A 27,935-nucleotide genomic window follows, 5' to 3' on the forward strand; every position below is an offset into this window, starting at 1 on the left:
TCTAAAGAAAAAGATTATCATTCAGAGAGGGAATAGAATAGAAAAATACAATACAATCCTTATAAAAGGAGAATATGCAACCCTAAAGATGTGCAGCTTAAGCGTAGAGTATAATAGACTAATAATTAAATAAATAATTATTAGCTAATACAAGATAACTCTAACAATTTAAATAGGAGATTTGATTAGGGGATTTTAAATAAATGTTTAATTTATTTAACAGATGAACTATAGAAGAATAGGCTAAGGCGAATTAATTAAATGTAAATTTAATTAATGGAGGAATGTTAGTTCATTAAATAAATATTTAATATTCATTTAATTAGTGGACAAATTTATATGTCTACACTACCAATGGGTCCTTAAATATAAATCATCATAACATTGGCATGTCCTTAAACGTAATCATTAATCATAAACAACCTTCAACAAATCAATCAAGTATGAGTACTCCAAACAGATTACATGCAAGTAAATTCAACATAAGTCCAAATAAAACATACTCAGGAAACAGACATAGAAGGTGTTACCCTAGATCATTATTCATTTCCCAAAAGAGGTCACATAACAAACATGAATTAGGAAACCCACTTGTCAACTTACACATTTCATCATTAATAGAGTATCCTTAAATAACCACCTCCTAATTAAAACAATCAGGATATTTTCACATTATATCTAGGCATTTCATATACATATTAACAACCAAAATATGAAATTCATTGGAAGGGGATGTTAACATCACATGCATTCTTATCTATTCAAAAGATGTGATATCACGACTTTCCCATCTAACAATTCATTATGTGCGTCTCTCACTCAATAGGGCCTTGATTATATTGGTTTTATTAGCCCAAACTCTTCTATAGGGCATAAGTTTATTTGGACAGTTATAGACTACAACTTAAGCTAGATAGAGGCCATTACCTATAAAAACTAAACTAGTGAGGGAGTTATTCAATTCTCTGGAGAACATATCATGACATGATTTGGAAATTTTTCTCCAATATGTGACAATAGTCATCTATTTTCTTCAACAAAATTATTGCAGTGAACTTTTATTTTTGGTAGTTTAAATTTCCTTCCAATTATTATCCACAAGGAAATGGTGTTATAAAATCTACGAATAAGAATATAATTAATATTAAAAATATTTAAGAAAAGAATCCTAGAAATTGGCACTCCCACTTGAAATGTTGTATTAAGGATTCTTTAGAACTTCTCTATACCAACTAGTATATGGTATTCATCTTGCATTCCCTATAAACTTGAAAAATCCAACCATGAAATTTATGAAATATTATTTAAGGATTCATGATAGAGTTGAAATTAGATCAATAAACTTGTTAAACCTGGAATAAAAAAATAAATGTTGTCTTGGAATGAGTGACCAAGCATCAAGTAGTGGTTAAAAGATGATTTAATAAAAGGGCCAAATTGAAAGCCTTTATGATATTCAATCTAGTCTTTCTATGGGATAAATCAAAAGAGAAGAAAGGTTACCATTGAAATTAAAAAAATATGGTTGTCCCTACTAAATATCAAAAATCTTAGAAATTATGCATTCGAGATCATAATTTTTTTCTCCACTTTTGTTCACCTAATTATCAAATGAAGGATATTCTATGATAAAAAAAAAGAAATATGCTATAACCTTAGCAATCACATATTAAACCTCAATGCAACCGCAAATCCTACAAATTCAAATAAATGCTTGACCTTAGGTGATAACATTGAGGCAAAATGTGCATGTCAATGACACCTCTTATTAATTAAATCTTGGATGTAAGATTGTAACATATAAAATATAGGTGTTATATTTACAAGTCTTTGGACATTTTATAAAGTATTCTTTATGTAAACTTTTCACCTTTTGAAGCATTGCATCATATAAGGCCTATGGACACTTTGTAATGAACCTAGGGGACGTTGATTGGAGGAGTCTTGAGCACCAATAGAAGCTTTATAAGATCTTGAATACAACATTCTTTTTAAAACACTGGGATTAGTAATTATGAGAAGATGACTTTCATATAGTCTAAAAAATATGTCCTTCATTTTGACATGTATTTGTGTTATTGTTTATAACTTTAAAGAAGGCCTACATTAAATTGAGGTACTTCATGTTTTCTTCTATAGAAATTGACAAGTGATGCCCAATATTAAGGGGGTGTTAGAATATAATGTTATTAAGCTTATATATTTATTATTGAGTATATCCCATTATAAATAATTATAGTTTAACAACTAATAGATTATGGATTATTTGTAATTGTTAGTTTTGAATAGGTGTAACACATACCCTTTTAATAATTATGTCACCTCTTTTCTATTTAAAAAGGCTCTCCCTCATTGAGAGTTTGTAAGAATTGGAGTTTCTACACAAGACTATAAAGGCTATGTGGAAGCGAAGATAAGTGATATCCCTATGTTCTATATATATTTATATAGATAATTTCTATAAGTATTTTAATATTGAAACAATGTTTTATGAATTTTTTTATGTAAAAAGGGTTTTATCCATGTATATACTGTGTAATGTGTTTAAAATTTGTATGTTGTAATTCTCATTTTATTTATTTTATATTTATTTGTAATGATTAGTAACCTAAGATCCTAATTTCTAACCATCTCTATGATATTTGAATCATGTCCCTTCTAGCAACAATAAATAGAGATGACACCAAGGTCAATACAATCCCAACATCGTTGCTCTGAAACAAAAAACTTGAGAATATAATATTAAATGTATTATGGTCATGTGATTTAATAATTATTTTTTAAAATTAACTTAGAGCATGAGAATTTTTTTCCTTGCAAGCAATGAAAATATATCTTTACCATATTAAGACATTAATATGTTATATTTATTTTCATCGCTTCAATTTAAAATCTTGTTTATTTGCTTTACTTCAATTTTAAATTTTGATCCACATAAAAGTTTTGAAACATGTATAAGATTTATTATAGACCTTAATTGCCTATTTGTGAGGATGTTGCATGAGTGAATGAAATTGTGTAAGCTCAATCATTAAAAAAAGCTCACTTGTCCATTTGAAAAGTAGAATCGCCACATAGGAAGGAAAAGACAATTGAGCAATAAAACAACCAAAAACATCATTTTTTACAATTTTGTGGTTTAATTATATGGTCAAATCCCCAAAGGATGATATTAGGAAAACGGTTGCATATTTAGACAACATTCATAACAATGTCATGAGTATAAATATTGTCTAATCTACACATCTCCCATGCATTATCATTCTAGAGGTATGCAAACATGCAAAACAATATTTGTGTAATCCTACAGAAATAGGAGCGTCTCTGAACAATGTTGGCACAATATAATGATAGCTCGTTATATAAAGGAAATCAAGTAACCTTCCAAGTGGTGTTCTTCGCAATACTAATTATATCATACTCTTATGGATATTCCATGTCCCTCCAAGTGCAAAAATCTAATGGTACAACTAAAAGAAAAACATCCCTCTTGCAATTTTGACAATTTTCTCGCAATCCTATCAATGTGTCTAATGAATCTCTAAATGCAATTATTATTTTATAACTTCCAACAAAAATAATATTTTTGAATCCAAATTATAAAATAGGATTTCATACATAACCATGTTGAATTTGTTTTATTAATATTGTGCTTAACTTTTCTATTTTGTTCTTAAGAAGATAAAGCACCTTGATTGATAGGGGAAGCAATGAACCACATCTACAATGTAAGCAACGACAAATCAAGACATTGATTATTTCCCAATGTAACCCTCATTCTTTCCATCCATTGGCAATCAAGCCCACCCCCTCAACCCAACTATTTGAGAGCACAAAGATACACAATGGTCAAAAGAGATCAAGGGCCTTAAGCCACACAATATAATCCCAACAAACTACTCATATAATAGTAGATGAAAACCTTATGTCATCCAATGAAAAGAGGGTGTGAGGCTCCAAAAAAGTACTCAACCAACACTAAAGTGGGGGAGGGGAATTCTAACTCTTGGAGTTCAATTATCAATGTTGAAAAGAGAACAATCACCAAAGGAAAAATTACAAATTAAAATATCCAAATTGTTGGCTTATTTAATTTAATATTTGAATAACTCATTCAAATAGTTGATTAATGTTAGTAATGCTAATTTATTCAATTGTTTTTTTAAGATGGCCAAAAAATCGATCAATATACTTCACTAGAGTTATGTATATAATCACATGGCCTAGACAATCAATATACTTCATCAAAATTGCTTGTTATTATAAATGATTTAACCAGCGCCTCCATTTTCCCATGATCAACTACATAAACATAGGATGAAAAACCAAGGCAATATAAATTCTATTAGCTTCTCATCCTAACTTATGATGGGGGTCGGTCATGGTTACTAAAACTAGTTGGTGGTGGTGAACAAGGAAAGGCTGGTTGTGGCTAAATAGGATAAGAGTTCGAATGAGATGTCAATAGAAGAGAATTAGGGTGAGAGGAGATAAACAATCCCTAAGCGATAAGAGCATGATTAAAAACCCATATGTGAGGAAACACAAAAACTTGACCCAATTTTTCAATTCCTCTTAAAACTTATCAAGGATAATTGCCTACACCCAAAAGATATAATCATCAATTAATCTAAGACCAACACACATGATGCATTCAACAATGGCTTACAGTATTTACAATTGACAATAATTACTTTCAATCAAATCAAAACCATAGAAAGAAATTAAAATCATGCTAAAGATTCTATTTAAGTGCAAAAGCAATAAGAATAGCCAAATTATAGGGAGATATGAAAACTCTCTTGACATGATTTCATAGTGTATAACATCAACTCTTGTACCAAACATGCAATGGTTGATAGCAAGATTCGATAAAATATGGGGCAATGAAAAAGGGGCGATCAAGGACATTAAAAAAAAAAAATAGAAAAGTGACACCATATTGTTTTGGTTGATGTTTTCCTAGTGAAAATTCTAAATGTTATTGAAATTTAAATACAATCTACGTCACTATGCCCGATTTTTTAGGTAGCACATAGTTGCAACATGCAAAAGTTCAAATGAAAACACTAAAGGAAGGCATCTTTCTTGATGTTCTCTAAGAGAATAATTTGTCGAGGTGCTTGGGTTGCACAATCTATGTCAATAAGATTAATTGTTTGAGGCATGGCTCCAAAAATCTTTTGAAAACAGTTTAGCAAAATAAAAGATTTAACATTTCTTTAAATGATGATTTAATTACATAAATTGCTATCAGAATTCAACTGTGTAGTTTTTGAGTGAAACTCATTGACCCAAGTTTCATTAGTAGTTCACAAGAACCTCGTGAGAATGAATAGTACAATTAGCACTCAATGAATAAAGGTGATGCTCACAAAAGTAAAGCATTGGGCCTTCTTAGGAGGTAACCCATCCCAATAGTACTCCAACTCAAGCATCCTTAACCATGGAGTTTCCCCCAAGGTTAAGCCCATTTAGTTTGCTAACCCATTGCAAAACTTTCAGCAAGTGGTGTGCCTTATGAACCATTCATTATAAAGCCTCTTTAGCTCATCAATTGATAAGTAGGAGACCTTTTCCACATCACATCAAATTATGCTATTGTTATTAGGATTCAACTATGTAGTTTTTTAAGTCAAACTTATTGACCCAAGTTTCAGGAATAGTGTTGTACCTTATGAGCCATTCATTATAGAGCCTCTTTAGCTCATCAATTAACAGGTAGGAGATATTTTCTATAACAAGATAAATTATGATATTGCTATCAAGATTCAACTGTGTAGTTTCAAGTCAAATTCATTGACACGTGCTTCATGAGTAGTGTTTTTTATTAGCAAAAAGATAGAGAGCAAGTAAAATAAAAATTAGCCCATAAATTGTAGAATAGATTTGTTTTCATTTATGTTCATATCATTGTTAACCTTGCATTGCACAGTGGATACAACATAGTGCATAATGAGAAATAGAAAGTAATATTTTTTAGATTTTAAATTACAATTTACTTTGTCAAATGGAATGGTGAAGACAAATCAATTCTTATAAATATAAAATTGCAGTATATATTCAATCTTGGAAAGCGAGTGGTTGTTTTTGCATATTAACAAGGTACCAATTAGAGCAAAGTCTAAAATTGCCTTAAGTGGGAACTTGAGGGTTCTAGCTTTATTTATTGTTTGTAGTTGTTTTTGGCAACTTAGTTGCAACTTCACCTTACTCATTTTTGTCTTGAGAAGTGCTTTTGCATGCCCCATTGCCTATAATACATATTTTGTCTACCATTTGCTCTGTTGGTTCAAGCTCTTGCAATCTCATTTATCAATATAAAAATAATAAACATTACAATAAGTCTATGTAAGAACTATCACCACTAGAGGAGAGGGGCCAGTAGTTGTATAGGGTCCAATAGTCGTTATAGCAATTGTGCTTATAATATCCGGTCTTGCCACATATTTATACTATATATTGTAAATAAATTATCCACACGTTATAAATAAAAAATCCACACATAAATAAAAAAATTACTAAATGTTGGTCAAAAAGGACCAATACTTGAACACGAGAACCTATAAATGTTATATAAAAAAAGCATAAATACTTCATTAACATGTGAAATAAATCATTTATTGTTTCAAATATAAGTGTCATTTATAAAACAAGATGCTTACTTAACAAGTTATCATAGTGAGTAAAATTATTTTTATGTGTATAACTATTGAGGTAGCAATGTATATGCATTGGAGTATTTCATATAAATAATTTGTATTATCACAATTAAAAAAGGTAAACACAAAAAATATCCTATCTTTTTCCATGAAATGTGGAGGATTTTCCAAAGGTTTTAGTGCTCAACAATTGGTCACTTTGTGTTCAATATAAGTTGTATTTTACATAATGATGATGAGTTGTTTTTAAAACAACTAATATATTTTTGTGTTCAACTATTGATCCTTTGGTGTTGGATATAAAAGTTAGATATAAAACACGCTTATGATTACTAATAGGCATGCGGTCCATTTAAGTTGCATAAAGTTATAGTTTATATATGAATACAATATCATACTAATTACAAATGATAATTTTTTATTCAACTACTAAGGTATTTTTAGATTAAGTTTTGGTCGAATCTTTAAAAAGCCATTTTTTGGACACTTTGCACCTAACACGTTATTTTGACAAGTTGCATGATGACTCACATCTTCAAACCTTAGTTGTAGATAGTTAAGTGTCCATTTCACATTTCTAAAGAAAACAGAGATTTTACGATATTCCATGTGACAGCTACATGTTAACATAGTTTGCCCTCACAACTACTAGTCCCTCTCCCCTAGGTCTTTAGTAAAAATAAGAGTTGTTAACTATTCCAATATTGACTAGTGATTAATATTTTATTAGATCCAAAGCTAGTTAATGCACACCATTTAGTAATATTTTTTGTTAGTATTACTACTATTAAATTTAGTAACTCAAATCATAAATTATATTTGATAAATAACAAATTTATTGAATTAATGAATAATATATCCTAAAATTACTACCAAAGTTATTAAATAAACAAATATTGTATACTAAAAGTTTAATATTTATCTTTCTTTCAACTTTAGATGGGTAAACGCAACTTCCATTGCAAAAAAAGAATAAAATTTGAGACCATCAAGAATGGTTGCCTAATACGAAATCATGAAGGGCTCTCGATGGTGTAATAGAAAAAAATAAACAAAAAAAAACAGAATTTCAAGCTATATTGTTGGAGCTTCACATTTGTAAAAACCTAAATATAAAAAAAAATGCAAATTGAAAGGGGCTATTTAATCATAATTAATGTCCTTCGTGAATGTCAAACACCTAACTGGAAACTCAATAACTTCTTATATCAATGTGGGAAGGTATTGGACACCCTCGACAATTTTAAGATCGGTCATGTGTTCCACTAAGCAATTGGAGTGAATGATAGTCAACCAAACATGATGGTTGAAATGGCCAAGGACTATCATTCGCCACCTCTCCTAAGGTATGGCAAGATATTGCTTCCGATCTTCCATCCTTTCTCTCATCCAACACAAATGATTTCAATCATGTCTTAACAAGATGAGGTTGGCTTGATTTTTGTCAAAAACGTTATAGACAAACTCGCTCCCGATCTTCCATCCTCTCTCGTCCAACACAAATGATTTCAATCATGTCTTAATGAAATGAGGAGCCTGGCTTGTTTTTTTGCCAAAAACATTCCAACCAAACTCATCTGACATGGATGAAGATTTAACGATTCCACACCCCTAGCCACCAATGGAAGAATTAAAGCCCTAGCCGCTAATAGAAGAATTAAAGCTATAAACTAGTAGTATCAACTTTATCTCACTTCATACAAGATGGATGCAAAGATTTCCCTCCAAGCGAAAAAAAAAAACTGTCAAATTACTTTTAGGGGCAAGGTGTCACATTTTACGCTGAAGACAGTGTTCAAGTCAAATTTAGTAGTTGTGTTGCATGCTACAAAGTTGGCACATGGGGATACTTTTCTTTCCACTTTTCACCACAAACAAGAACATTTCTCTCATGTTTCCTATTGTTCTACTAGGGAATAGGCCTCTATAGTGGAACACCCTAACTTCACGCCTCCCAAGATTTGTCATGGATATTTTAGATCACTTTCAATTTTGTACAGATGTTTACTTGTCAAGACCGCTACTTAAAAAACTTGGTTTTAATTCCATGTGGTCAAATATGATGCAAATATGATGCCACATCACATGCTTTTTTTGCTAAGGTGTCCAAAAGGGGTCCCCTAAAAGAAGATAGACCCATAGTTACACACTAAATCATGTTTTTTTTATGTGCTGATTAACATCACATAATTAGCTATCATTTTAGATTTACCGAAATATTTTTGGAGATAATTTTTGTACTCCACTTAAACGACTAATTGTGTCCAACTATCATCTCCACTATTGAACCCAGCTCCACTTTGGCCTCCTCTCCCCTATATGCGGGTGAGTCGATAGAGGTAATACGTGTGATCACTGATTCAATCATCAAATCTCGGTAGCATTGCAGCTTCAAAACAATTGTGAATAATGTCCTCGAGCTAGGTTTTCACTTCAATAGTGAGAATGAGCCTCTAATTGATCCACACTTTTCTGGCCTGTGGGTGCCTTTCATTATCAGGGCAATGGTTGAAAATGATAATGGTCGCCACCATAAAGCAAAGTGGGGCATTGAATTCCTGAAGGTCGTTACATGTGTTTCCACTTTGTGGAACATCAACTCTTCCTTTGCATCGATGTCTGATAACTCAAATTCAAAAGGTGGCAAAGCATAGGAAGGCAAGATAAATAATCATTATAAGATATATTATTAATAAGCTGTTAAAAGTTTGAATGTATTCAGCTTAAACTTTTGTGCTATATAGCTATGACTCCTACGGAGTTCCCAGACGATGATTTTTGAATTTTGATATTATATACAGCTGTATGACTCCCTCAAGCCGAATTTCACCGATTAAAAAATTGTATAATAAATAAAATTAATTATATACTTCATAAAATAAATAATAAAAAATGATAGTAATTAAAAACAAATGAAAATATCCAAACTTCAGTAACATATATCACAACTTTTTCACCAAAACCAATCGGTTGCATCTCAAGATGAAGATTCAGCAGCAAAAACAAACAAAAAGTATGTAGTCCAAAAACGGCCAGAGGCTTTCAAACAGATAATCAGACGAATAACAATGCGCGTAAAAACAGAGCTAGATGAAAAGATCATTCGTTAGTCAAAATGGAAAATATACTAAAAATCACTGTGCCCCTCAGCTACATTGCAATCACTGCGATTTATTTTTTATATTGCAAGTTTTTGGGGAGAAAAATCATGAAACCTATTGCGATTAATCACGATTATGATAGTAGAAATTGGGAATGTTGGTATGCGTAAGCAACAGAGGCTCGCTAGTAAACTAACCACATGGGATAAGTACTTGGGCATTATTGAAACAGAGAATAGATAGCCACATAATAAGTGTTAATTGATAGAGGCCCCAACCGTGATTTACAACACTAGACCCTCTATCAATAACCAGATTATGGCTGCTCGCATAATTTTGATTCATCACATTTCTAGGCAATTAACAGGCATAAAATCGGAAATAGAATGGGGCACACATGATTTAATGAAATAACTGGGAAATTTTGTTTGAAATTTTTTGTAAAACTCAACGAACATCAAATAATAATAAGTACTCAAGATTTTTTGCAGATTAATGCTACCATGGAACTTTAAGGTGTAATGCCATCAGAAATTTTGATTCAAATTTATATTCCTCAAGTATTTCATGATTGCGAACCATGGCAATTATACATGAATTCACAAAAAAAGAGGACGTATTGTTCCCTTATTCAGGGACCTTTCTTATATAATAATAAGTCCTAAAAACCTAAATTCCACTGCATCTCTTCCAAAATCTTCCTTGACACATGCAGTCGATGTGTCTATAAATTAAACTTCCCTCATTATTATCATGCATATTATCAAGTTGAAATGTCCATACATCTGAATTGAAGTTGCTGCCGAAACTCATACAACAACAAACTTTAAAACAGACCTATCTCAGAATTATAAATCTGAAAAATCTAAATTTGAAATTGAAATACAAGTACACTCTTTCTTCCAATGAAAATCAATCTGACATATCTTAAATGGCCACATTGCAATTTTGTTGCAATTTTACTACTAATCACTATTTTGTGCATTGTTCACCAAAGCATAGCTTGACATTATGATCACTTAAAAACATAAGCTCGCAGTTGTAACATTTTAAATGCATAAGCAATCTTATTTTCAAAAAAGACAAGCTTATAATCTTGGCACTTGGTAAGAAAAATATTACAAACATTACCATGCCTATTTTAAAAATACCTCATCAACGCCTCCCCAGACAGAGCCTTATTTGCTTTTTCTGTAGCTCTTACCCTTGTGAGATTTTTGCTTCCTTATTCTTGTCGTTGACAATGCATGCTTTACACTCTTGCCTTGCAGCTGTTTAGTAAGTGTCACCACACTGGACAAGCCCTTTTTGGCAATTGCCCTCTTTTCTTCTCGCCGATTTAGCATCTTGCGATCAAGTGGCCAGTATGCATATGGCTCAAGTTTTCCTTCTTTCTTAATATCACCGCTAGCTTTTTTGGATTTATATTCATTACCAGTATAAGCCCATCCGGATGCAGAAGTCTTGCGTCGCTTTTCACGAGATTTTGACATTGATGCAGAAGTGGTTTGAGATTTTGACTGCCTGCTGAACTGACTTCCACCATCTGTGTCTTCTCCCAATTCGTCATCTTTTGCTCTCCTCTTTCGTGAATGCCCCAACTCTTCCTCGCTTATAACTAAACGACCATCAGGAGCAAGAACTGGTTCATCATCACTGTCAAATCTCTGGTCCATCCGTTTCCCCACTTTCAACATAGCCCTAGTTTTCTGCTTATCTAATAAGTCAAGAGGCTCATTTTCTAAAATATCCATGCAATCTTCAGGGAGCCTCTTGTTTGATTTTCTGATATTTCTTGACCTGCAATATTTAGTTGTAACAAAAGAAACGCAACTAAAAATCAACAAAACTTAAATTTTTCCAGCATTGTGATAATTTCAAATTTCTCATTCATCTTGAAAATAATAATCAAACAAAAACAGTGATGTATTTACCATACTAACAGTCAAGATATGCTACCATCTGATGCATTTTGTGGGTATCTTAGAACCAAAAAGATAATACTATCATGAGCCATTTAAAAACAGAAAGTAACTGACCGTAATGTAGAAGATTTTGACTTTGGTATTGAACTCTTCACTCCAAATTCAGTAGTTCTACAATCCATGTCTTCACAACTGTCATCGTTGTCCTCGTCTCCAAATTCAGAAAATACATCTGTGTGGTTCCACTTACTTCGCCTGATACAATAAGACTCAGTATGAGTGCTCTTCACAATTGAATAGAATCAACCAAATTTCTGTTATGTCACGACTCACATATTGAAGATCTCGACACATTGCATTAGATTTGTCAGTTTTTATATTTTGGTACTTCCTAAAGACACTTACCTACATGTAGATGCACGTGAATGCAAGGATTTGGTTTCATCTTCTCCATGTTGGGATGAGGAACTTTTCTTCTTTTCTTTACGTTCCTTGGTCTGTATGCAAAATCACAACCATAATTGCCATTACACTTGAAATTCAGTTAGCACTGAATGGTAATTAAAGGAAAGTAACACATTATAGCTTACCTTTCTTATGTTTGTAAGGAGCTTCATATGTTGCTCGGGCATCACAGCTTTAACAGCCTCTAGACCACATTTTCGTATCAGCATTTCAAGCAGCAACCTGATCTGTGGTAAAATCAGCAAATAACAAAGATATTGGTTGCTATAAGATTCAATGACTGCAACAGATTAAACATAACATCAAAAACACAAGTTAATAAAGCAAACCTTTGCTTTGAATGGAGTTTTTGAGTCATCTGACCGAAGCAATAAACCCTCTACGATACATCTTATATGCTTTTGCAGCTCCTCTCCACTAAGTCTGGCTATAACCACTTTCATTAGTCCCAATGTTGCCTGTAAAGCATTTCCAAAATATCCATAAGAATGCTTAGAAATACAATGTGCAGCAAATGGAAGAAATAGATGGCTAACATCTTAGATTTCATACTATATGTGGGCTCAAACAAGTATAACTTACTTTGATAACTTCCTTGTTATTACTTTGCAAAAGCATATACACAGATGGAAGTAAGTTGGGCACTGTCAAGCAGAGATCAGAGAACTCGTAGATCAGCCTTGCCAGCCCAGTTACTGCTGCACTCATCATATGTGGTGTACTACCAGCCAGACACCCAAGCACCTGCAATAGAAGGCTTATTTTTTTATTATAACATTATGTCGTCTATCTAATAAAGCAGGCTTAAAAGTAAGTGCTGTTACACAATGTCCTCATATACAAAAACCTCCATCTTTAATAAAACTTTCAATATACAGATTACCAAAATTAATTAGACCCACTGTTTTTTACCCACCACTAGTGCATGCTTAAGCCAGGAATCAATAATTGCCAGTTTATGGAATACATCAAAAGGAGGGATAAGAGCCATCCTTCGGCCTATAGGAATAGGATAGGATTGATTCCATGAGTGCCCTACTATTCTATGGGCAGCTTGCTCATTTGTCCAATAGTAATGCACAGAAATTATTGCATCAGAATTCTCATGGTATGCAATGAACAAGATAATTGAAAGCAAGCTCCTAGAAATCCTTAAATCATAACAATCTTAATGTAAAGTTTCAATTAGCTCCAAACATTAAGTTTTCTGTTTTGCCCAATCCCAAACAACTTATAAACGGCAAAAGGCCTGACATTAACAGTTATTAATCACAAACATGCTACACAAGGATGAATCTTGGAAGGCCAGCAATTTTCTTTCAGACATCTGAAAAGTATGGCATCATCAGGGCAGAAGTAGAATCACATAAAAGCTAAAACATTCCTTACAATAGGAAGAATTTTGAAAGTCCAATGACATACTTTCAAATATGTGACTAGAAATAAAGCAGAATTTATCTTCAAATGTTTCTAAAAAAATCATTTGTCAAAAAGGGAAGGCATGAACCAAACAGAGATTCACAACACATAAAAGCCATTATATTCATTACCATGTTAAAAAACTGACACAGCTTCTCCTTTGAACCTCCACTTTCTGAGTCCTCCAGGCAGTGACCAATTTTGACTAGCAGCTCATAAGCCCGAGTCCGTGTCTTTTTATTAGACTGGAAAAATTATCATAACACAACATTAAATTATGGATACGAATTCCATTAGTAAACACGCAAAAAAATAATATGGAACCTAAAAAGTAGGAAGACATAATAAATTTTCAGTTTCACTTATTTCCATACCCTTTTCACACTTTTTCCAGGCAAAATAAATGATAGCATTCAAAATAGGGAATGCAACATTAATTTTCTCATTCACTTCCCATTTGAGCATAAATATGCAACTTATAATGTAGTCATAGCACAGACTGGAACTTTACTAAACTTATCAAATTTACTTGCCAGTTAACTAAACTCAGAACTGTAGGGTAAGCTAGAATACAGCACAATATTATTTGGGAGAATCACCAAATGTTGTGAGAGTGGAGCTGTTTCCCAACTGAAGATCCAGAGGGACAAATTAGGGCTCAGGAAATCCAACTCACAGAGACAAACAAATCAAATATTGACTGATAATGCTAACTACTATAATTTATAACTTCATACTACTAAATAATCTACGTACCAATCTGCAGCTGTACCTAACCATCAAAAAATCCACTATAAGAGGTCCCAACCAAGACAAAAGGGTGGCAGCGATGAAAAAAATTGGAAAAATTAATAGCAATCAGTTTCTCTAAAAAGAAAAGAAGTAAAGTTACTTTTCAGGAAAATACCATCTCAGTCAGTGTGGGCACGTTGCAACATTTTTAGAGAATTTGACTTTGATACTGCAAGCTAAACATGAATATTTATGGGAGGATGTGAATACTTTTGTTACACCCCATTGTGATATCACCTATTTACTGTTACTTTGTTTAGTTAAAATGCTTTAATGCATAATTACATTTTTAAATATATCTATCTTGATTGGAAAATCTAATGAATGAATGTGGAAACATTATGATACTTTGAAGATGAAAATCTACAATGCATACGTATGTATTGATAACGGCTAGCTACTGTTGTAATGTGCTAAGTTGGATGCAGGAAACGATCAAGCCTCCAGAAGGGAGGAAGAGTATCACTCAGGAGAAGAACTTAGTTTGGTAATCTTTAATATGTGCCTAATTGAGCTATCACACACTCACATCCTAGTTAGTTGGGAAATGGTAAGTAACCTTCTGTCGGAGTTGGTGATGTTTTGCAATGTTTAAGTTGTTCTTGATTTGGAATGTGTGATTGAATCTTTGTGATAGGTTAAATCATCGTGTGATCATATCTATATATTAATCAATGAATATTTATACATTTAAAGAATATATACAGATCAATGAATATATAATTAAAAGTAAATATATATATATATATATTATTAATTTGATTAAAAATATATTTTATTAATTATTCGAAATATGGGACTATATATATAATGTTTAGATTATTTAATATTTAATTTAAATACAATATTTATATTACAAATAAATGTAAAATTATTACTACACACACACACATACATATGAATCGAGTTTATTGAATGGCATGATAAAGGTCGACAAGAATTCCATGTGGGCAGTTAATAGGGCCGACCACCACTAAGGATGGCGTACCCTCTTCTCCTAAGGGAGTGGGGGAAGTTAATGTTTTAAACCACCCCCTCCTATTTCATAGCACACGTGGTCAAAGCATTTGACCCACTTTGCAAGCATGGCAAGTGTTAATTATATTAAACTCTATCATTTGATAAGAATTAGAAACCTATTTGCTTAAGAAGTAAATTATGGAAAAGCATATTTTGACTTAGTAAAATTAGGAGTGATTCATTATTAGAAGAAAATGGAACTTTATATGTGTCGATTTTATAGTTATTTTGGAAGCCACATATTCTTGTGAATAGGCTTAGTCAATATTATAAACTAAGTGATGGCATTAGATGGGAGAAAGGTAGCGGATTTGAGAGCACAATTGTAGCATTAAGTCTCTCAAATTCTTGTATAAATAGAGTAGCTTCTCTACCTTGAGAGCACTCACGTTCACTCATCATTTTCTCATTTTCCATTTTTCATATTCGCAAGAGAGAGATTGTTCAAGTCTTTAGAAAGGAAGTAGGTTAAATTGTTTTGTTGAGAGCTTGTGAAACGTTAAGGTTGAGGATAAGTTGATTCTAAGAGGGTGAAGTAGGCATGGATTAAGCTTAGGAAGAAGTACCTTCGTTGGAGCTATAAATCCAGGCATGGCGATTCTATCTATTCTTTTTTTATTGAAATCATATTTGAATGCAAGTGCTAGAAGAAAGATGTTATAATGATTTTGTTGATTGGTACTTAGGTTTTCTTGTTTGAATGAGCATGCATGATTTTTGGAAGAGTCTTGTTACTATGAAGCTCTTTTGTTTTGGGCAAACAAATATTATTCTATGTCAAAAATTGTGTAATAATGTTGAATAGAAATAGGTGTGAGTATGTTTAACTTGATTGTTCCTAAGATTGGGATAATCTATGGATGGGAGTAATCTAGTCAGTCATTATGCTATCACCTTTAAGGGGATGAATTGTGTTATGATTGGAAAGAATATGAATGGTCAATATACCAAATTGAGATAAGAAGTGGGTGAACATACAACTCTCACTCGAAGTATTGGGTGATCAATTCTTTGGCCAAAGTAGTGTAGGTTGCCACTGTCTACACTGTTGGTTCACTATGATCCAAGTTTACATACTAGGCAAGAAATGTCATACATGTAGGTTGTACCCAATGTATTATAGCTCTAGATATGCAGGACACAACACTATGACTATTATTATGAGGTCAACAAACCAATCTCTTCGTCAAAAGGTCGGGTCTCTTTTAGTATGATGAGACACCAGGGACTGTTAAGTCTTGGTTGGGTGGAAAAGTGCTTGAATGATGCTCTTCCTCATGTAGTTGGCAGCCAAAAATTTGAGGATGTATGCCAACAAGGACATCTAGACCATTCGTATTTCTTATATAAGCTCTTGGAAGCTATATGAATTATCTCTATGATATTTGAAATTTTGAAAATGGAATTGTAAATGTTATCATTCATATGATTATGAAAAAGAAACTGTAAATGAATTATGATGCAATTGAGAAGTTTGAAATGGGATTTATTTCAAACATGTATCTTGTTTATGAAATAGAAAAGAAAAATTTTATTACCTAGATGTTTGTATTATAAACTATTCTCAAGTGGGTTAAAACTTAGTAAATTTAATGGGTAAAACAATTGGACTTGTTACAACTTTGCTCATTGAAGCATAGGCCTTTGTGCTCTTTCTTGGCCTTGTTGGTATACGTTTTATCATTCACCAAACATTAGAATAAAATGTCAAGGACGTTGTATCTTCTCTTGAACAAAATCACTATGTGTGCCAAGATTGCAAAGAAAGACCACACGGTGACTCCAAGGTTTATACGTGCGAACGGGCAACTTTTATGTTGGGTAGCTTCCTTGGTTATGTATGCTGAAATACAAGGGGGTCTTACGCTTGGCTCGTTCAATTCACAATGAAGATCTAGACAATGAAGCTCTCGTTCAATTCACAATGAAGATCTAGACAATGAAGCTCTATCATTTAGGTCTTGGATCGTGGACTTAAAGAAAACTGAAAAAGAGATAAAGGTTTAGAAGTTATAATTTATTCCTAAGAATTCAAGAGATGGTATTGACTAGGTGAAACCAATAACCACACTTTGCTTTGCCACGCTGGGACAACTACACAAAGTAGGTGCAATCTTCAAGGGGTGTGTTTATGATTTTCACGTCATGAATAGCTACCATCAAATCAAACAATATTCATCCAGACAAAAGTTAGGCATCCACAAAGAAAGCTCAGATTAACTTTACACAATGAACAAAAATCATATGTTCATCAAAAGTATGAGTGGAAGATTCACCATAAATCAATACTTATCAAATCTTGCATTTGTCTAACAGACATGAAATAAAATCTAAACTATGATGAGGGATAAGAACCATGCAAACTCCAAATAAGAGAAGTAATCACCATCAATTTGAACAATGCATTACTTATTACTTTGGCAATCGAAAACAACAATTTACTTATCTTAACATGTTTTGCAACATGCTCCCAGGTTTTACAAATGAGGGGTGAGCTCAATTTATAGGCTCTTCAATCACAATTCAATAGCCAAGATTAATTTCAAATCAATGGCCGAGATTACAAAATAAAACCCTAATTAGGGTTAGTTGCAACTATCAACCCCTCGACCAATGAGAAAATTACAATTGGGGACACTTGTCCTTCTACTAAATATAAACCAATAATAAAATAGAAAGTTGTTGCATTGTGGAGTATGCCTTCTAGAAGCCTCTGTGGACAAGTCAGGTTCATTGAACCTAGACATGTTGACTTCGAACAATTTGATTGGTTGGAAGATGACAAGGCGCCACCTCAACATGTCGGATGTCCTCCTTGGTCACTTTGTTCTTCCCCCACATACTTGCCTTAGAATATCTTTCCTTGTTGATGCTTGCTTCTTCCTAGCTTCGATCTTGGATTCCTTTCGAGATTTTGATCTCTTCTTACCTACATTTGAATCTTTGAGATTTGGAAGTCTCCCCTTGGAGCAAATGTCTGAACTTGAAGTTATTAAACTTTTCTTTCTTGATCACTTTGAAATTCTTTCAAGTGCCTTAAATTTGGAGAAGGATTTCTCTGTGCTTTCGCCACAATGGAGGAAATTGGAATTTTCTCTGTAAATATTTCCCATACAGTGCCAAATTTCGGCTTTTCAATTTCATTTTGTAACACCTTCATGTGGACCTTTCAACTTTAGCCAAGATTTTGGCCATCTCTATGCTCAGACGAACTTTGCCTGTGGATTTGCCTTCAATTTTGAATTTGGCTTGTGTTAAGTAGGGCAGACTCCATCCTTGGACAAGGATTTTATTCATTTTCTCTTTACCTTTCCTCCTTATTCTTCTTCATTCTTCTTGTTTCCTTTCCAACACTTAGTTAAAATTTGACTCTTTTGTTGTGGAAAAATCCACACTTAGCCATTTTTTTGTTTCCTCTTGGCAAATTCCAACACTTGGGTCGAACTTTGAAATTCCTTTCCTTGCAAGAGTAGGACAATGAGAGAGAGACCTTTCAACTTGATAAAGAATGAGAATGAAAACGACAAGTTCGATCCATTTTAGCATTTTTACATTTTTGGTAGATTCATCGAACCTAGTCCTCTTCTCATCCTCCTTGAAATGGCAACTTAATCCTCTCAAAAGGACTTTCAAAGAAAGTTTTTAATTATGCTCTTGGCGCCACTTCACACTTAGCCAACTTGTCTTCATCTTGGCCATGTGTTGGCAAGGAATTTCTTAAAAATTCATGTGTTCAAAATTTTCTAAGTATTGGGCAAATTTTGAAAAATAATTCTAAAATAATTCTAAGTGTTGGATAAATTTTTCTGACATCCAAACCTGGTTAAACCTTCATTCATGGCGGACTTTCCCATGTACCGTGCCATTTCACATTTCTTTTTGACAGATTTATTACTTTATCGTGCCATTTTCTTTCTCTTCTTGGTGAACTTTGCCATATATCAAACTTACCTCATGCTTGGCGGACTTTACCACTTGTCATGCCATCTTCTCCAAAGTGTCAAGGCAGACTTCATGATTGTTTTGCCATCTTCTCCAAAGTGTCAAGGCAGAGTTCATCATAGGCTGGACATTTTCTTTGCTTTTCCCATGGTGGACTTCAGCATTGTTTGGACGTTTTGAATTTATAGCATGGCGGAGTTCATTGTACCTTGGACACCATTATTTTTTACCAAGGAGGACTTCATCATTGGCAAGCTACTTTCCTTGCTAGTTAGGCGGACTTCATGATCAGCAGGCCATTCTTTGGCGAACTTGGCTGTGTCTTGGACATCTTCAATTTAGCCTTGGCGAAATTCATGATTGGTTGGCCATGTTGGGCGGAGTTGCTCATTGCTTAGGAAATTTCCTTGACACTTAACCAAATTTTGAAATTTTATTCTCCAAGGTATCAAGTATCAACACTTAGCTAATTTTTTGAATTCTTTCTCCCCAAGGTATCAACACTTAGCCAATTTTCTGAATTTTTTCTCCCCAAGGTATCAACACTTAGCCACATTTTTGAATTTTTTTCCATGGGCAGAGTTGAGCCTTGCTTGGACGTTTTCTTGGACATTCTCTTGAGCAGACTTCACGACGGCTTGGACATTGGAAACTCCTACCTTTAGCAGACTTGCTCATTGGTCAAACATTTTCTTGGACATGGCCAGCTCCATTGATGGCAAATTTTGAGCCGGCTAGAGACATGATCTTCTATTTTTGCCATAAACACTTAGATAAATTTTCTTGCTCAATAACTCATGTTTGTCTGGAACGTCTAGAACAATACCTTGTCTGGAAATTTTCCCTTGCTCTTTACACTTGGAGACACAATTTTTTTATTTTGAAGATAGGAATGTTGTTGCCATGACCTGAGTGACCCAATCCTAGGTCAACTTTCAAAAAAGCTGAAAAAAGCAAAAAAATTAAGGAAAAAAGAGGCTTCCCAGATTGGTCCCAAAATACCAAATATCAAAAAAGCAAAATCCCACAAAAAAGGGAAGGTGTCAGAATTGACCCTAAGCAATTGTGATTTTCATCCTTTGGGCCTTCTAAGCACTTCCGTGACATCCAAACACAATTCTGAGCATGATTTCTCCATTTGACCTAGGATGACTCCTGAAAAACTCTAACTCTTGTAAAAAAAAATTGGTGATTAGCAGTTGCCATGCCAAGGCAAAACCCTATAAAGCAAGAATAGGGGATCCCCATTTGTGATGGAGCGATGTGTGGAAAGGTCACAACAGGCCTACATAATAAGAGATTTTCCCTGCGGTTCTAATGCTCAACTGACATTAATATTTGTTCTAGTAACATCTAATGATTAATTGTGTGTATGTGCGTGCATGGCCTACATAAGAAGAGATTTTCCTTGTAATTTTAAAGCTCAATTGACATAAATCACTTGCTTAAATATATAAGATTACTCTTTAGATTGTTATGCATTAAAGGTAATTGTAGTTAGGTATGGTGTAGGCTACAGTGCCTAGAATAGATTTTCTGATGACCAAATATCAACTCCTACTTTCATATTCTCAATACCTTTGATCCAAAAGCTGAATTGAACTTTCCAATGGTTATGGGCAACAGAGATTTATATACAGAGATGTGTATAAGTTTGGAACAAAATCGGCAACTAGATGCAGGACTGCGTAATTGGAAGGCTAGGCCTTCTCATCAGTCAATTCCTAAAACATAGCTTGTATATGAGATCTCCTAGCAACAATTGAAATTGACATCATTTGTTATGTATTCTTGTGACTAAAGATAAAAATGAAAAATTGATTTCTCAAAATAATTGGATAATCTATTCAACGACATACACTTGTATATATAGAGATTACAAGACAACGTTCTTAATTAAGAACTAGTCGTTTTAAGTAAAACTAAAAAGCTAAAAAAGCTTAAAATATTAAATAAAGCTTAGAAAGCTAAATAATAAAAAGCTAACTATGCGTCTTTAATAAAGAAGCAATAGTATCACTTAACGCACTAAAAAAGCTAAATAAATCGACTAAAAAGCTAAATAGCTAAATAAGTCGACAACTAAGATGACCATTATAAAATAGATATTAATATTATTTTAATACCCTCCCTAATGGTCATCGTACTCAATACCCCAAAGAAGACATTGCAGGTGTTTGATCACAAATGCAAAAACACTCTACTGCTACGAAGACCCTCCCAGGATCTGCAGAATGAAAATGACCAAGAGTACCAAAAGCTATCCAAGCCGATGTTATCCTCACAAGCGAATTAGAGAGCTGGCACACGTGAATCACTGAAGCCTATAACCATGATTTTGATGAAAAATCGGCAAACCCTTTGTAGAAGATTACTGAGCACTGTGTGCTCCAACAACTCCAAAATAGACTGCAAGATACCGCGGTTGCAGATGTTCGCCCTAAAGTGCGACCCAAAACTGACTGCAACAAAGCACGATTTTTGAGGAAAAAACAGTCAAACCCTAAGAACTTCGTGAATCTCAAAATCTCACGCGAACTTCGCGTATTACAAATGATTTTTGAGGAAAAAATCGTGAAAACTGATTGACAATTTTTCAGGAAAAATAATCGTGAAAACCCTCAAACAATTTTTCAAGAAAAAAATCGTGAAAACCCTACAAACACGAATTTTGCCTATCACAAAGCATAGAAGGTTGATTCCTTCTCTTCAGAATGCTCTGCAACATGAGCCTACTCCTATTCCTTAGACCCTCCCAACTTAGATTGCATTGATGCCAACAATTTCATGCAATCTTTCTTCATATGGCCAAACTAATGACAGCAGTTACATTGTAAACTTTTCTTCTTTGAAGACTGTTGATATTGACCTTGTCCCTTCTGCTAGAAAGACTGAGCTTTACCCTTGTTCTTATCCAAAACTTCAACTGTGAAGGCCTGTTCAATGGACAAACTAGCGCTACTTCCAAATTGTTGCTTCCATCGATCCTACTGTAGAAGTTTGGTGCAGAGATCAGGAAACTTCAGATCAACACTAGTAGAAGTGATATTGACCGTATCATTGAAATGCGCATAGGATCTCGGAAGGCTTTTCAGCGTGATCACTACCATATCCTCTTCCTCCATTTTTCGGCCTATAGCTTGCAACTAGTCATGGATGTCCTTGATCTTCGTAAGATGAGCCTGGATAGACGACTTCTCATCCATCATGATAGAAAACAGCATATTCTTCATAAAGAAAGCACGGCTCTTGTCGGATGTCTCATGAAGACCCTTCAAGAGATCCCAGATTTCTTTAGCTGTTTTACCTTAAGGCACCTGAGGGAGTTGATCGTCTCTGACGGACAACTTGATGAGCATGACAGCCTCTCGATTGCATTCATCATATTTATCCTGGTCTGGACCTGCTGCTATAGGTCGAGAAATCTTGCCAAGAACAATCTAATCAAGGCAACGATATTCAAATATCGTTAACATGCGTTGTTTCCAAGTGTTGTTGAGGTCGTGGAACTTCTGACTATGTTCCAACATGATGTTGGTCAGATGCAATTACAGAAACCTTGGAGCGAAATTCTAAGCACGAATCCCAATGCACAAATTTCTAGGTTTGCTGAAAAACCCAAAAATCAAAATTTCCTGCAAATTTGAACCCTGAAAATCTTCTAAAAAAAGTCAAAAACAATAATCTGCAGAAAATAATTTTGATTTTAAATCAAAATCAGTTAAAAACAACTTTTTGGCACAAATCTCGAGATATATAAATCTGGCATGATTCCCAAGGCAAGAATCTGGAAGACTCAAGAAATTAAACTATGAACCCAAAAAAAAACTGGAAAACCCTAATTTGAATTGACAAAGGCGCCCAACTGATCCTGCCAAAAACCTACAACCGAAAAAAAATGCAAACCAAAAAACGCGGGTATGGAAACTCGCGAAAATCGCAGAGTCAGCACAATATCGCCGCCGAAAATCTGTCACCAACCCAAATCTAGCGGGAAAAAACGCGGGAAGGGCATAAAATTGCATCGGTTGTGAAAAATCGCGACAAAAAGAAACCACGGAGCTCGCAAAAAAAATTGCACCAGAAGTACGTGAAAAATTCGCAAGCGGGTAGCATAAATCTGCAAAAATCGCACCGAAAGGTCACGAAAAATGGAAATTGCACCACCCAACAAAACCCACAAACACCATGATTAGAAAAAAATTCTTCCAGACCTCAAATCACGATAAGTGCAATTTTGGGTAAACGCGATTTTCAATTGGAGAAATCTGCGCTAAAAAAAAACAAATGACCTACAGAAATATTCCACCCACGAACCCTTGAACCTGCAAAAAAAAATTCGCCCAAGAAAAAAAAACTTCGGAAAAATTTCACTAAAAAAATCGCTGTGAATTTTTTCTAGAATTATAAATTCTCCAAAAATTTTATCCATGCTCTAATACCATGAAAAATTGATTGCTCAAAATAATCGGATAATCTATTCAACGATATACACCCGTATATATAGAGATTACAAGACGACGTTCTTAATCAAGAACTAGTCGTTTCAAGTGAAAACTAAAAAGCTAAAAAGCTTAATATATTAAATAAATCTTAAAAGCTAAATAATAAAAAGCTAACTATGCGGCTTTAATAAAGAAGCAACAGTTTCACTTAACGCACTAAAAAAGCTAAATAAGTCGACTAAAAAGCTAAATAGCTATAAATAGCTATATAAGTCGACAACTAAGATAACCATTATAAAACAGATATTAATATTATTTTAATATAAAAAGTGTATCATGCTGAAAGATTTAGATGGGCATTGTTCTAGTACTTTGCATATGACCCTTGATGTTAAAAAAAGTCTAAGACTTGGTACAGACTAGCTTCTTTTCTAAATCCAACCCTTCAATTGAATGTATTGTCGTTACCAAACAATATAAAATTCAAAAGACAGTATGTCACCAAAAAAGGAAAAATTGTACATTAATAAAATGATAAATCATATAGGTCATAACCACCACCAAATTTAAAATGAGGCACAATAGACTTTTCAGCTTCTCTCATTTTGACATTTGAAATAGTCAAGCAATACCAAACATATGTTGGAATTAGCAATAACAATAGAAAGAGTGAACAATAAATTTAACTAAAGAGATACAAATATGGCAAGATATGAAAACAAATGAGACTAAACAATAAAATAGAGAAATCAATTTAGACTGACATCTATATTGGATTATGCCTACAATGTTGGATAAAATTATCTAACCTATGTTTTTTGATATAGTCCTACAAATAGATAAATAAGAAAATTCAGGACCCAAGAGGTTTAATGAGAAATAAATTTACATCTGGGAAAAATACATGCCAACCCAATTTGACTTAAAGGCGGGTTACTTACCTCCTTTACTGCAAGAAGTATTTCAGTAAGGAAATGTGCAACACCTTCATTTTTCTTCTCTTCAGTAGTCTGTGCTCCAGATCCCACACAATAAATATGGATAATGTAAGATCTATAATGTTTTATGTAAACAATATCATAAGCCAAAACAGATGTTGACAAATTATGAATGAAAAAAATTAACCACAAGCAAAGAAGATAAGTAGATAGCCCATACAAGAAGGTTCAACAATCACCAACCATTGAAATATGAATGATTAAATAGTACAAACAATCAAGCCGATGCCGTCTGGCAGAAAAATGGCAGGATGTCATTGTCGTGACCAGAAGATCAAATATCTCAACAAAGTTATTTGTAAGAAAATCTTTGTGTTCCTGCCCAGTCCAATTCCAGTAAGTAAAAAATCAGTACTATCAATAATATAACCCCATTAAATTATCAAACATCTTAACTTCAGACAAGCTCATCAGATATTAATATGTAATGAACAAGATACATCACAAGAGATGGATTCAACTTCAGCATTTCCATCTAATCTAACAATAAAATCACCATAGAAATCTGAAATCAACCATACCCTCAGAATGTTTGCAAGAACCTTATAGGCTTTCTTCTGGACCATTCCCTCATTATCCTAGATTCAAAAATAACATGTCACGACCTATCATTAGCCCCATTTTAGAAGATCATGCGAAGAAGAAAATATTTATCAAGTTCAAAATGTCAAACCTGCAAAGCTGGCTTTGTAGCAATAAATAGCATACTAACACATTCAGCATCTAAACCTTCCAGAAGAGATGCTGCAAGATCCAAAAGTTGAGCCCTGCATTCAAGATCAGGATCAATGTGCTTGAGTATACAATTACTTCAATGATGTTCAGAGGTATCTTTAGTTAGTATTAATATCATATCAATTGAAAACAAGAGTTAATCAACGCACAATTGGAAGGAACTGCATACATCACTCGTGAAGTCACTAGGTTATGAAAGATCACCTTGTTGAGGTGGCATTAGCAACACCATTTGAACCATCTATCAGCATCGAAGATGAAGTTCTTGCTTGCACAGATCTAGCTGCTTCTTGTGTTACTTTGAGAAGCTTTTGCATTGCAGTGATAAAAAAGTCTTTGATCAGGGACTTATCAGATACAGAAGCTATGTCTGCAATGGTAGCCTGTTGGCAAAGCATAAGTAACAGAAGGTGAATATCCATGAAAGGTAAAATTTAGTTTACTGTTTTATTTTAAAAAGGCCAATGTACTACAAATGATTGCATACACAAATAGAATTATAGAACCTAAAACAACCAGATACATAAAGACTCAAAGACCCCAAGATCTCAATGCTGAGTAAGCTTTGGCTTTGGTGCAGAAGTGTACTATTGTGACCTACAATAGACCATAGTAGCATTCCTTTTACATGGCATTGACACAGCAAGGCAAAAGTGTAAATGAAATTCAATTATCAGGTTCAAAAATAGAACAAAACCTGTTTTGTATTATTTCATGTCAAACATATTGCATAGAAATTACAAAAAAACATATGTTATAAAACATACATCATTAAAAAAAATTACATACAGTTTAAATTAGAAAAATTATGTTGCTAGTTCAGGTTCAGGTTTGGAGTTTACTGATTTTTGTCTGGGTTCAATACAGCTCGGTTTGGGCCTACTATATATATATATATATATATATGGATCTTGGTGAGACTGATTATAATAGATCTCAATCTCTTCATTTTAATGGATATCTGTTAGTATAAGCTTTCTGAGGTAGGCTTAAGAGCTCTAGGCGATATCAACTAGAGTATGTGGGCTGGGCTCGGAGTAAGAGGTTTCAATACTCCTCTAGTACCAACTATTAACAGAAAAGGTGAAGCCCCTACCTTCTCTCTAGGCAAACATTGATGATGAGCAAAGGTCATCCAAAAAGAAAGGAGCCAAAAATGTAGATTGATACTATCCCATCACCAAAAGATGCATTTCTTTTAATAATATATAGTGAGAGAGAGAGAGAGAACTGAGAACACAGCTGATGGTGATAATTGATAAACCAATACAAATCAATAATCATCATATTATACATATATATAGAGAGAACTGAGAACACATCATAGAATACTCTTTTTTCTTGGACACATCATAGAATAGGCTATGTATATGATTATGCTGTTTATAATGTGCATGCAGAACTGTTAGTAGTCATTGATTGGATCTATGTAGATCAGGATTGTTGGTTTTGACGCATGACCTCACTTTACTGCTAAAGCTATACTTTTTGTAAGTTTACTCTCTATATTTAATATTAAAAATAAAAACTGAGAACACAGCTGATGGTGATAATTGATAAACCAATACAAATCAATAATCATCATATTATATATATATAGAGAGAGAGAGAGAGAACTGAGAACACAGCTGATGGTGATAATTGATAAACCAATACAAATCAATAATCATCATATTGCTCTATATTGAGAGCATCAAGTAATCGATTGATTCATTAGAACAAGAAGCAGCCCTGGCACCACCACTCCTAGCTACACTACGCAAGTCCTGTGTAGCAACTTCATGCTTCATGCCTCATGCCCCTAATTATTGATTGAAACTCAGAAAAGTTGTGCAAGAAAAGCATCGAAGTCTGCATTCTCAAGAACTACAGGCCCACTCCTTGTTACTGACATAAAAATCACTTTATAGAGTTAGCTAGGGTGGGTTACGTTTTTTTTTCTTAACTTTTTGTCCTTTTTTTAATCATTGTAAAATTTTGTCTGGTTCACTCTGGGCATGTACATTCAGCCCATCTATGCCTGAGACATGCCTGAGCTGAATGTACAAGTCCAGGATGTGCCTTGGTCATACCCAAGCCCTGGCTCTGAACACAGACCAAACCAGTTAGCGTACAGCAGGGCACCCAGTAACACAAAAAAAACTATTTTAATCTATCTAGCATGATTTGTGTAACAAAGGGTTTGTCCTAAATTGGCAGGATGTGTTGCCATGGAGCACAGCAACTATTTTAGAAGCAGCCTTATGAATTTTGCCTTAACCCTCTTTGATGTTTCAAATTTGAATGTTAAAATTTGCTGATTTTTTCCCCATTTTTTGCTGAGTCCCAAGTTTACAAAAATATTAAGCCAAAAGAGTTATAGCCGAGTAAGAGTTTTTCATCTTTGATCCAAACCTTTAAATAATAGGAATTCCTACAAGTCAGTTGTCAA

At 33.7% G+C, this 27,935-nt stretch overlaps 1 protein-coding gene across 2 annotated transcripts in view; it reads right to left on the reverse strand.

Annotated features, from left to right (window-relative positions):
* Positions 1–10,449: 10,449 nt before the first annotated feature.
* Positions 10,450–27,935, reverse strand: part of LOC131047356 (uncharacterized) — a 62,357-nt gene continuing 44,871 nt past the window's right edge. For both annotated transcript variants that reach the window (XM_059219834.1, XM_057981240.2), the window contains 12 exons: positions 25,709–25,887; positions 25,443–25,536; positions 25,291–25,347; positions 24,953–25,087; positions 24,713–24,781; positions 13,704–13,817; positions 12,736–12,897; positions 12,483–12,611; positions 12,279–12,380; positions 12,094–12,185; positions 11,803–11,943; positions 10,450–11,563 (listed from right to left, as the gene is read on the reverse strand). In XM_059219834.1, the coding sequence (XP_059075817.1) occupies positions 10,942–11,563; positions 11,803–11,943; positions 12,094–12,185; positions 12,279–12,380; positions 12,483–12,611; positions 12,736–12,897; positions 13,704–13,817; positions 24,713–24,781; positions 24,953–25,087; positions 25,291–25,347; positions 25,443–25,536; positions 25,709–25,887 (1,896 nt within the window). In that variant the 3' untranslated portion in view covers positions 10,450–10,941. The remainder of the gene's footprint in view (positions 11,564–11,802; positions 11,944–12,093; positions 12,186–12,278; positions 12,381–12,482; positions 12,612–12,735; positions 12,898–13,703; positions 13,818–24,712; positions 24,782–24,952; positions 25,088–25,290; positions 25,348–25,442; positions 25,537–25,708; positions 25,888–27,935) is intronic.

The sequence above is a fragment of the Cryptomeria japonica genome, chromosome 4, assembly GCF_030272615.1.
Source record: "Cryptomeria japonica chromosome 4, Sugi_1.0, whole genome shotgun sequence".
Taxonomy (NCBI): Eukaryota; Viridiplantae; Streptophyta; class Pinopsida; order Cupressales; family Cupressaceae; genus Cryptomeria; species Cryptomeria japonica.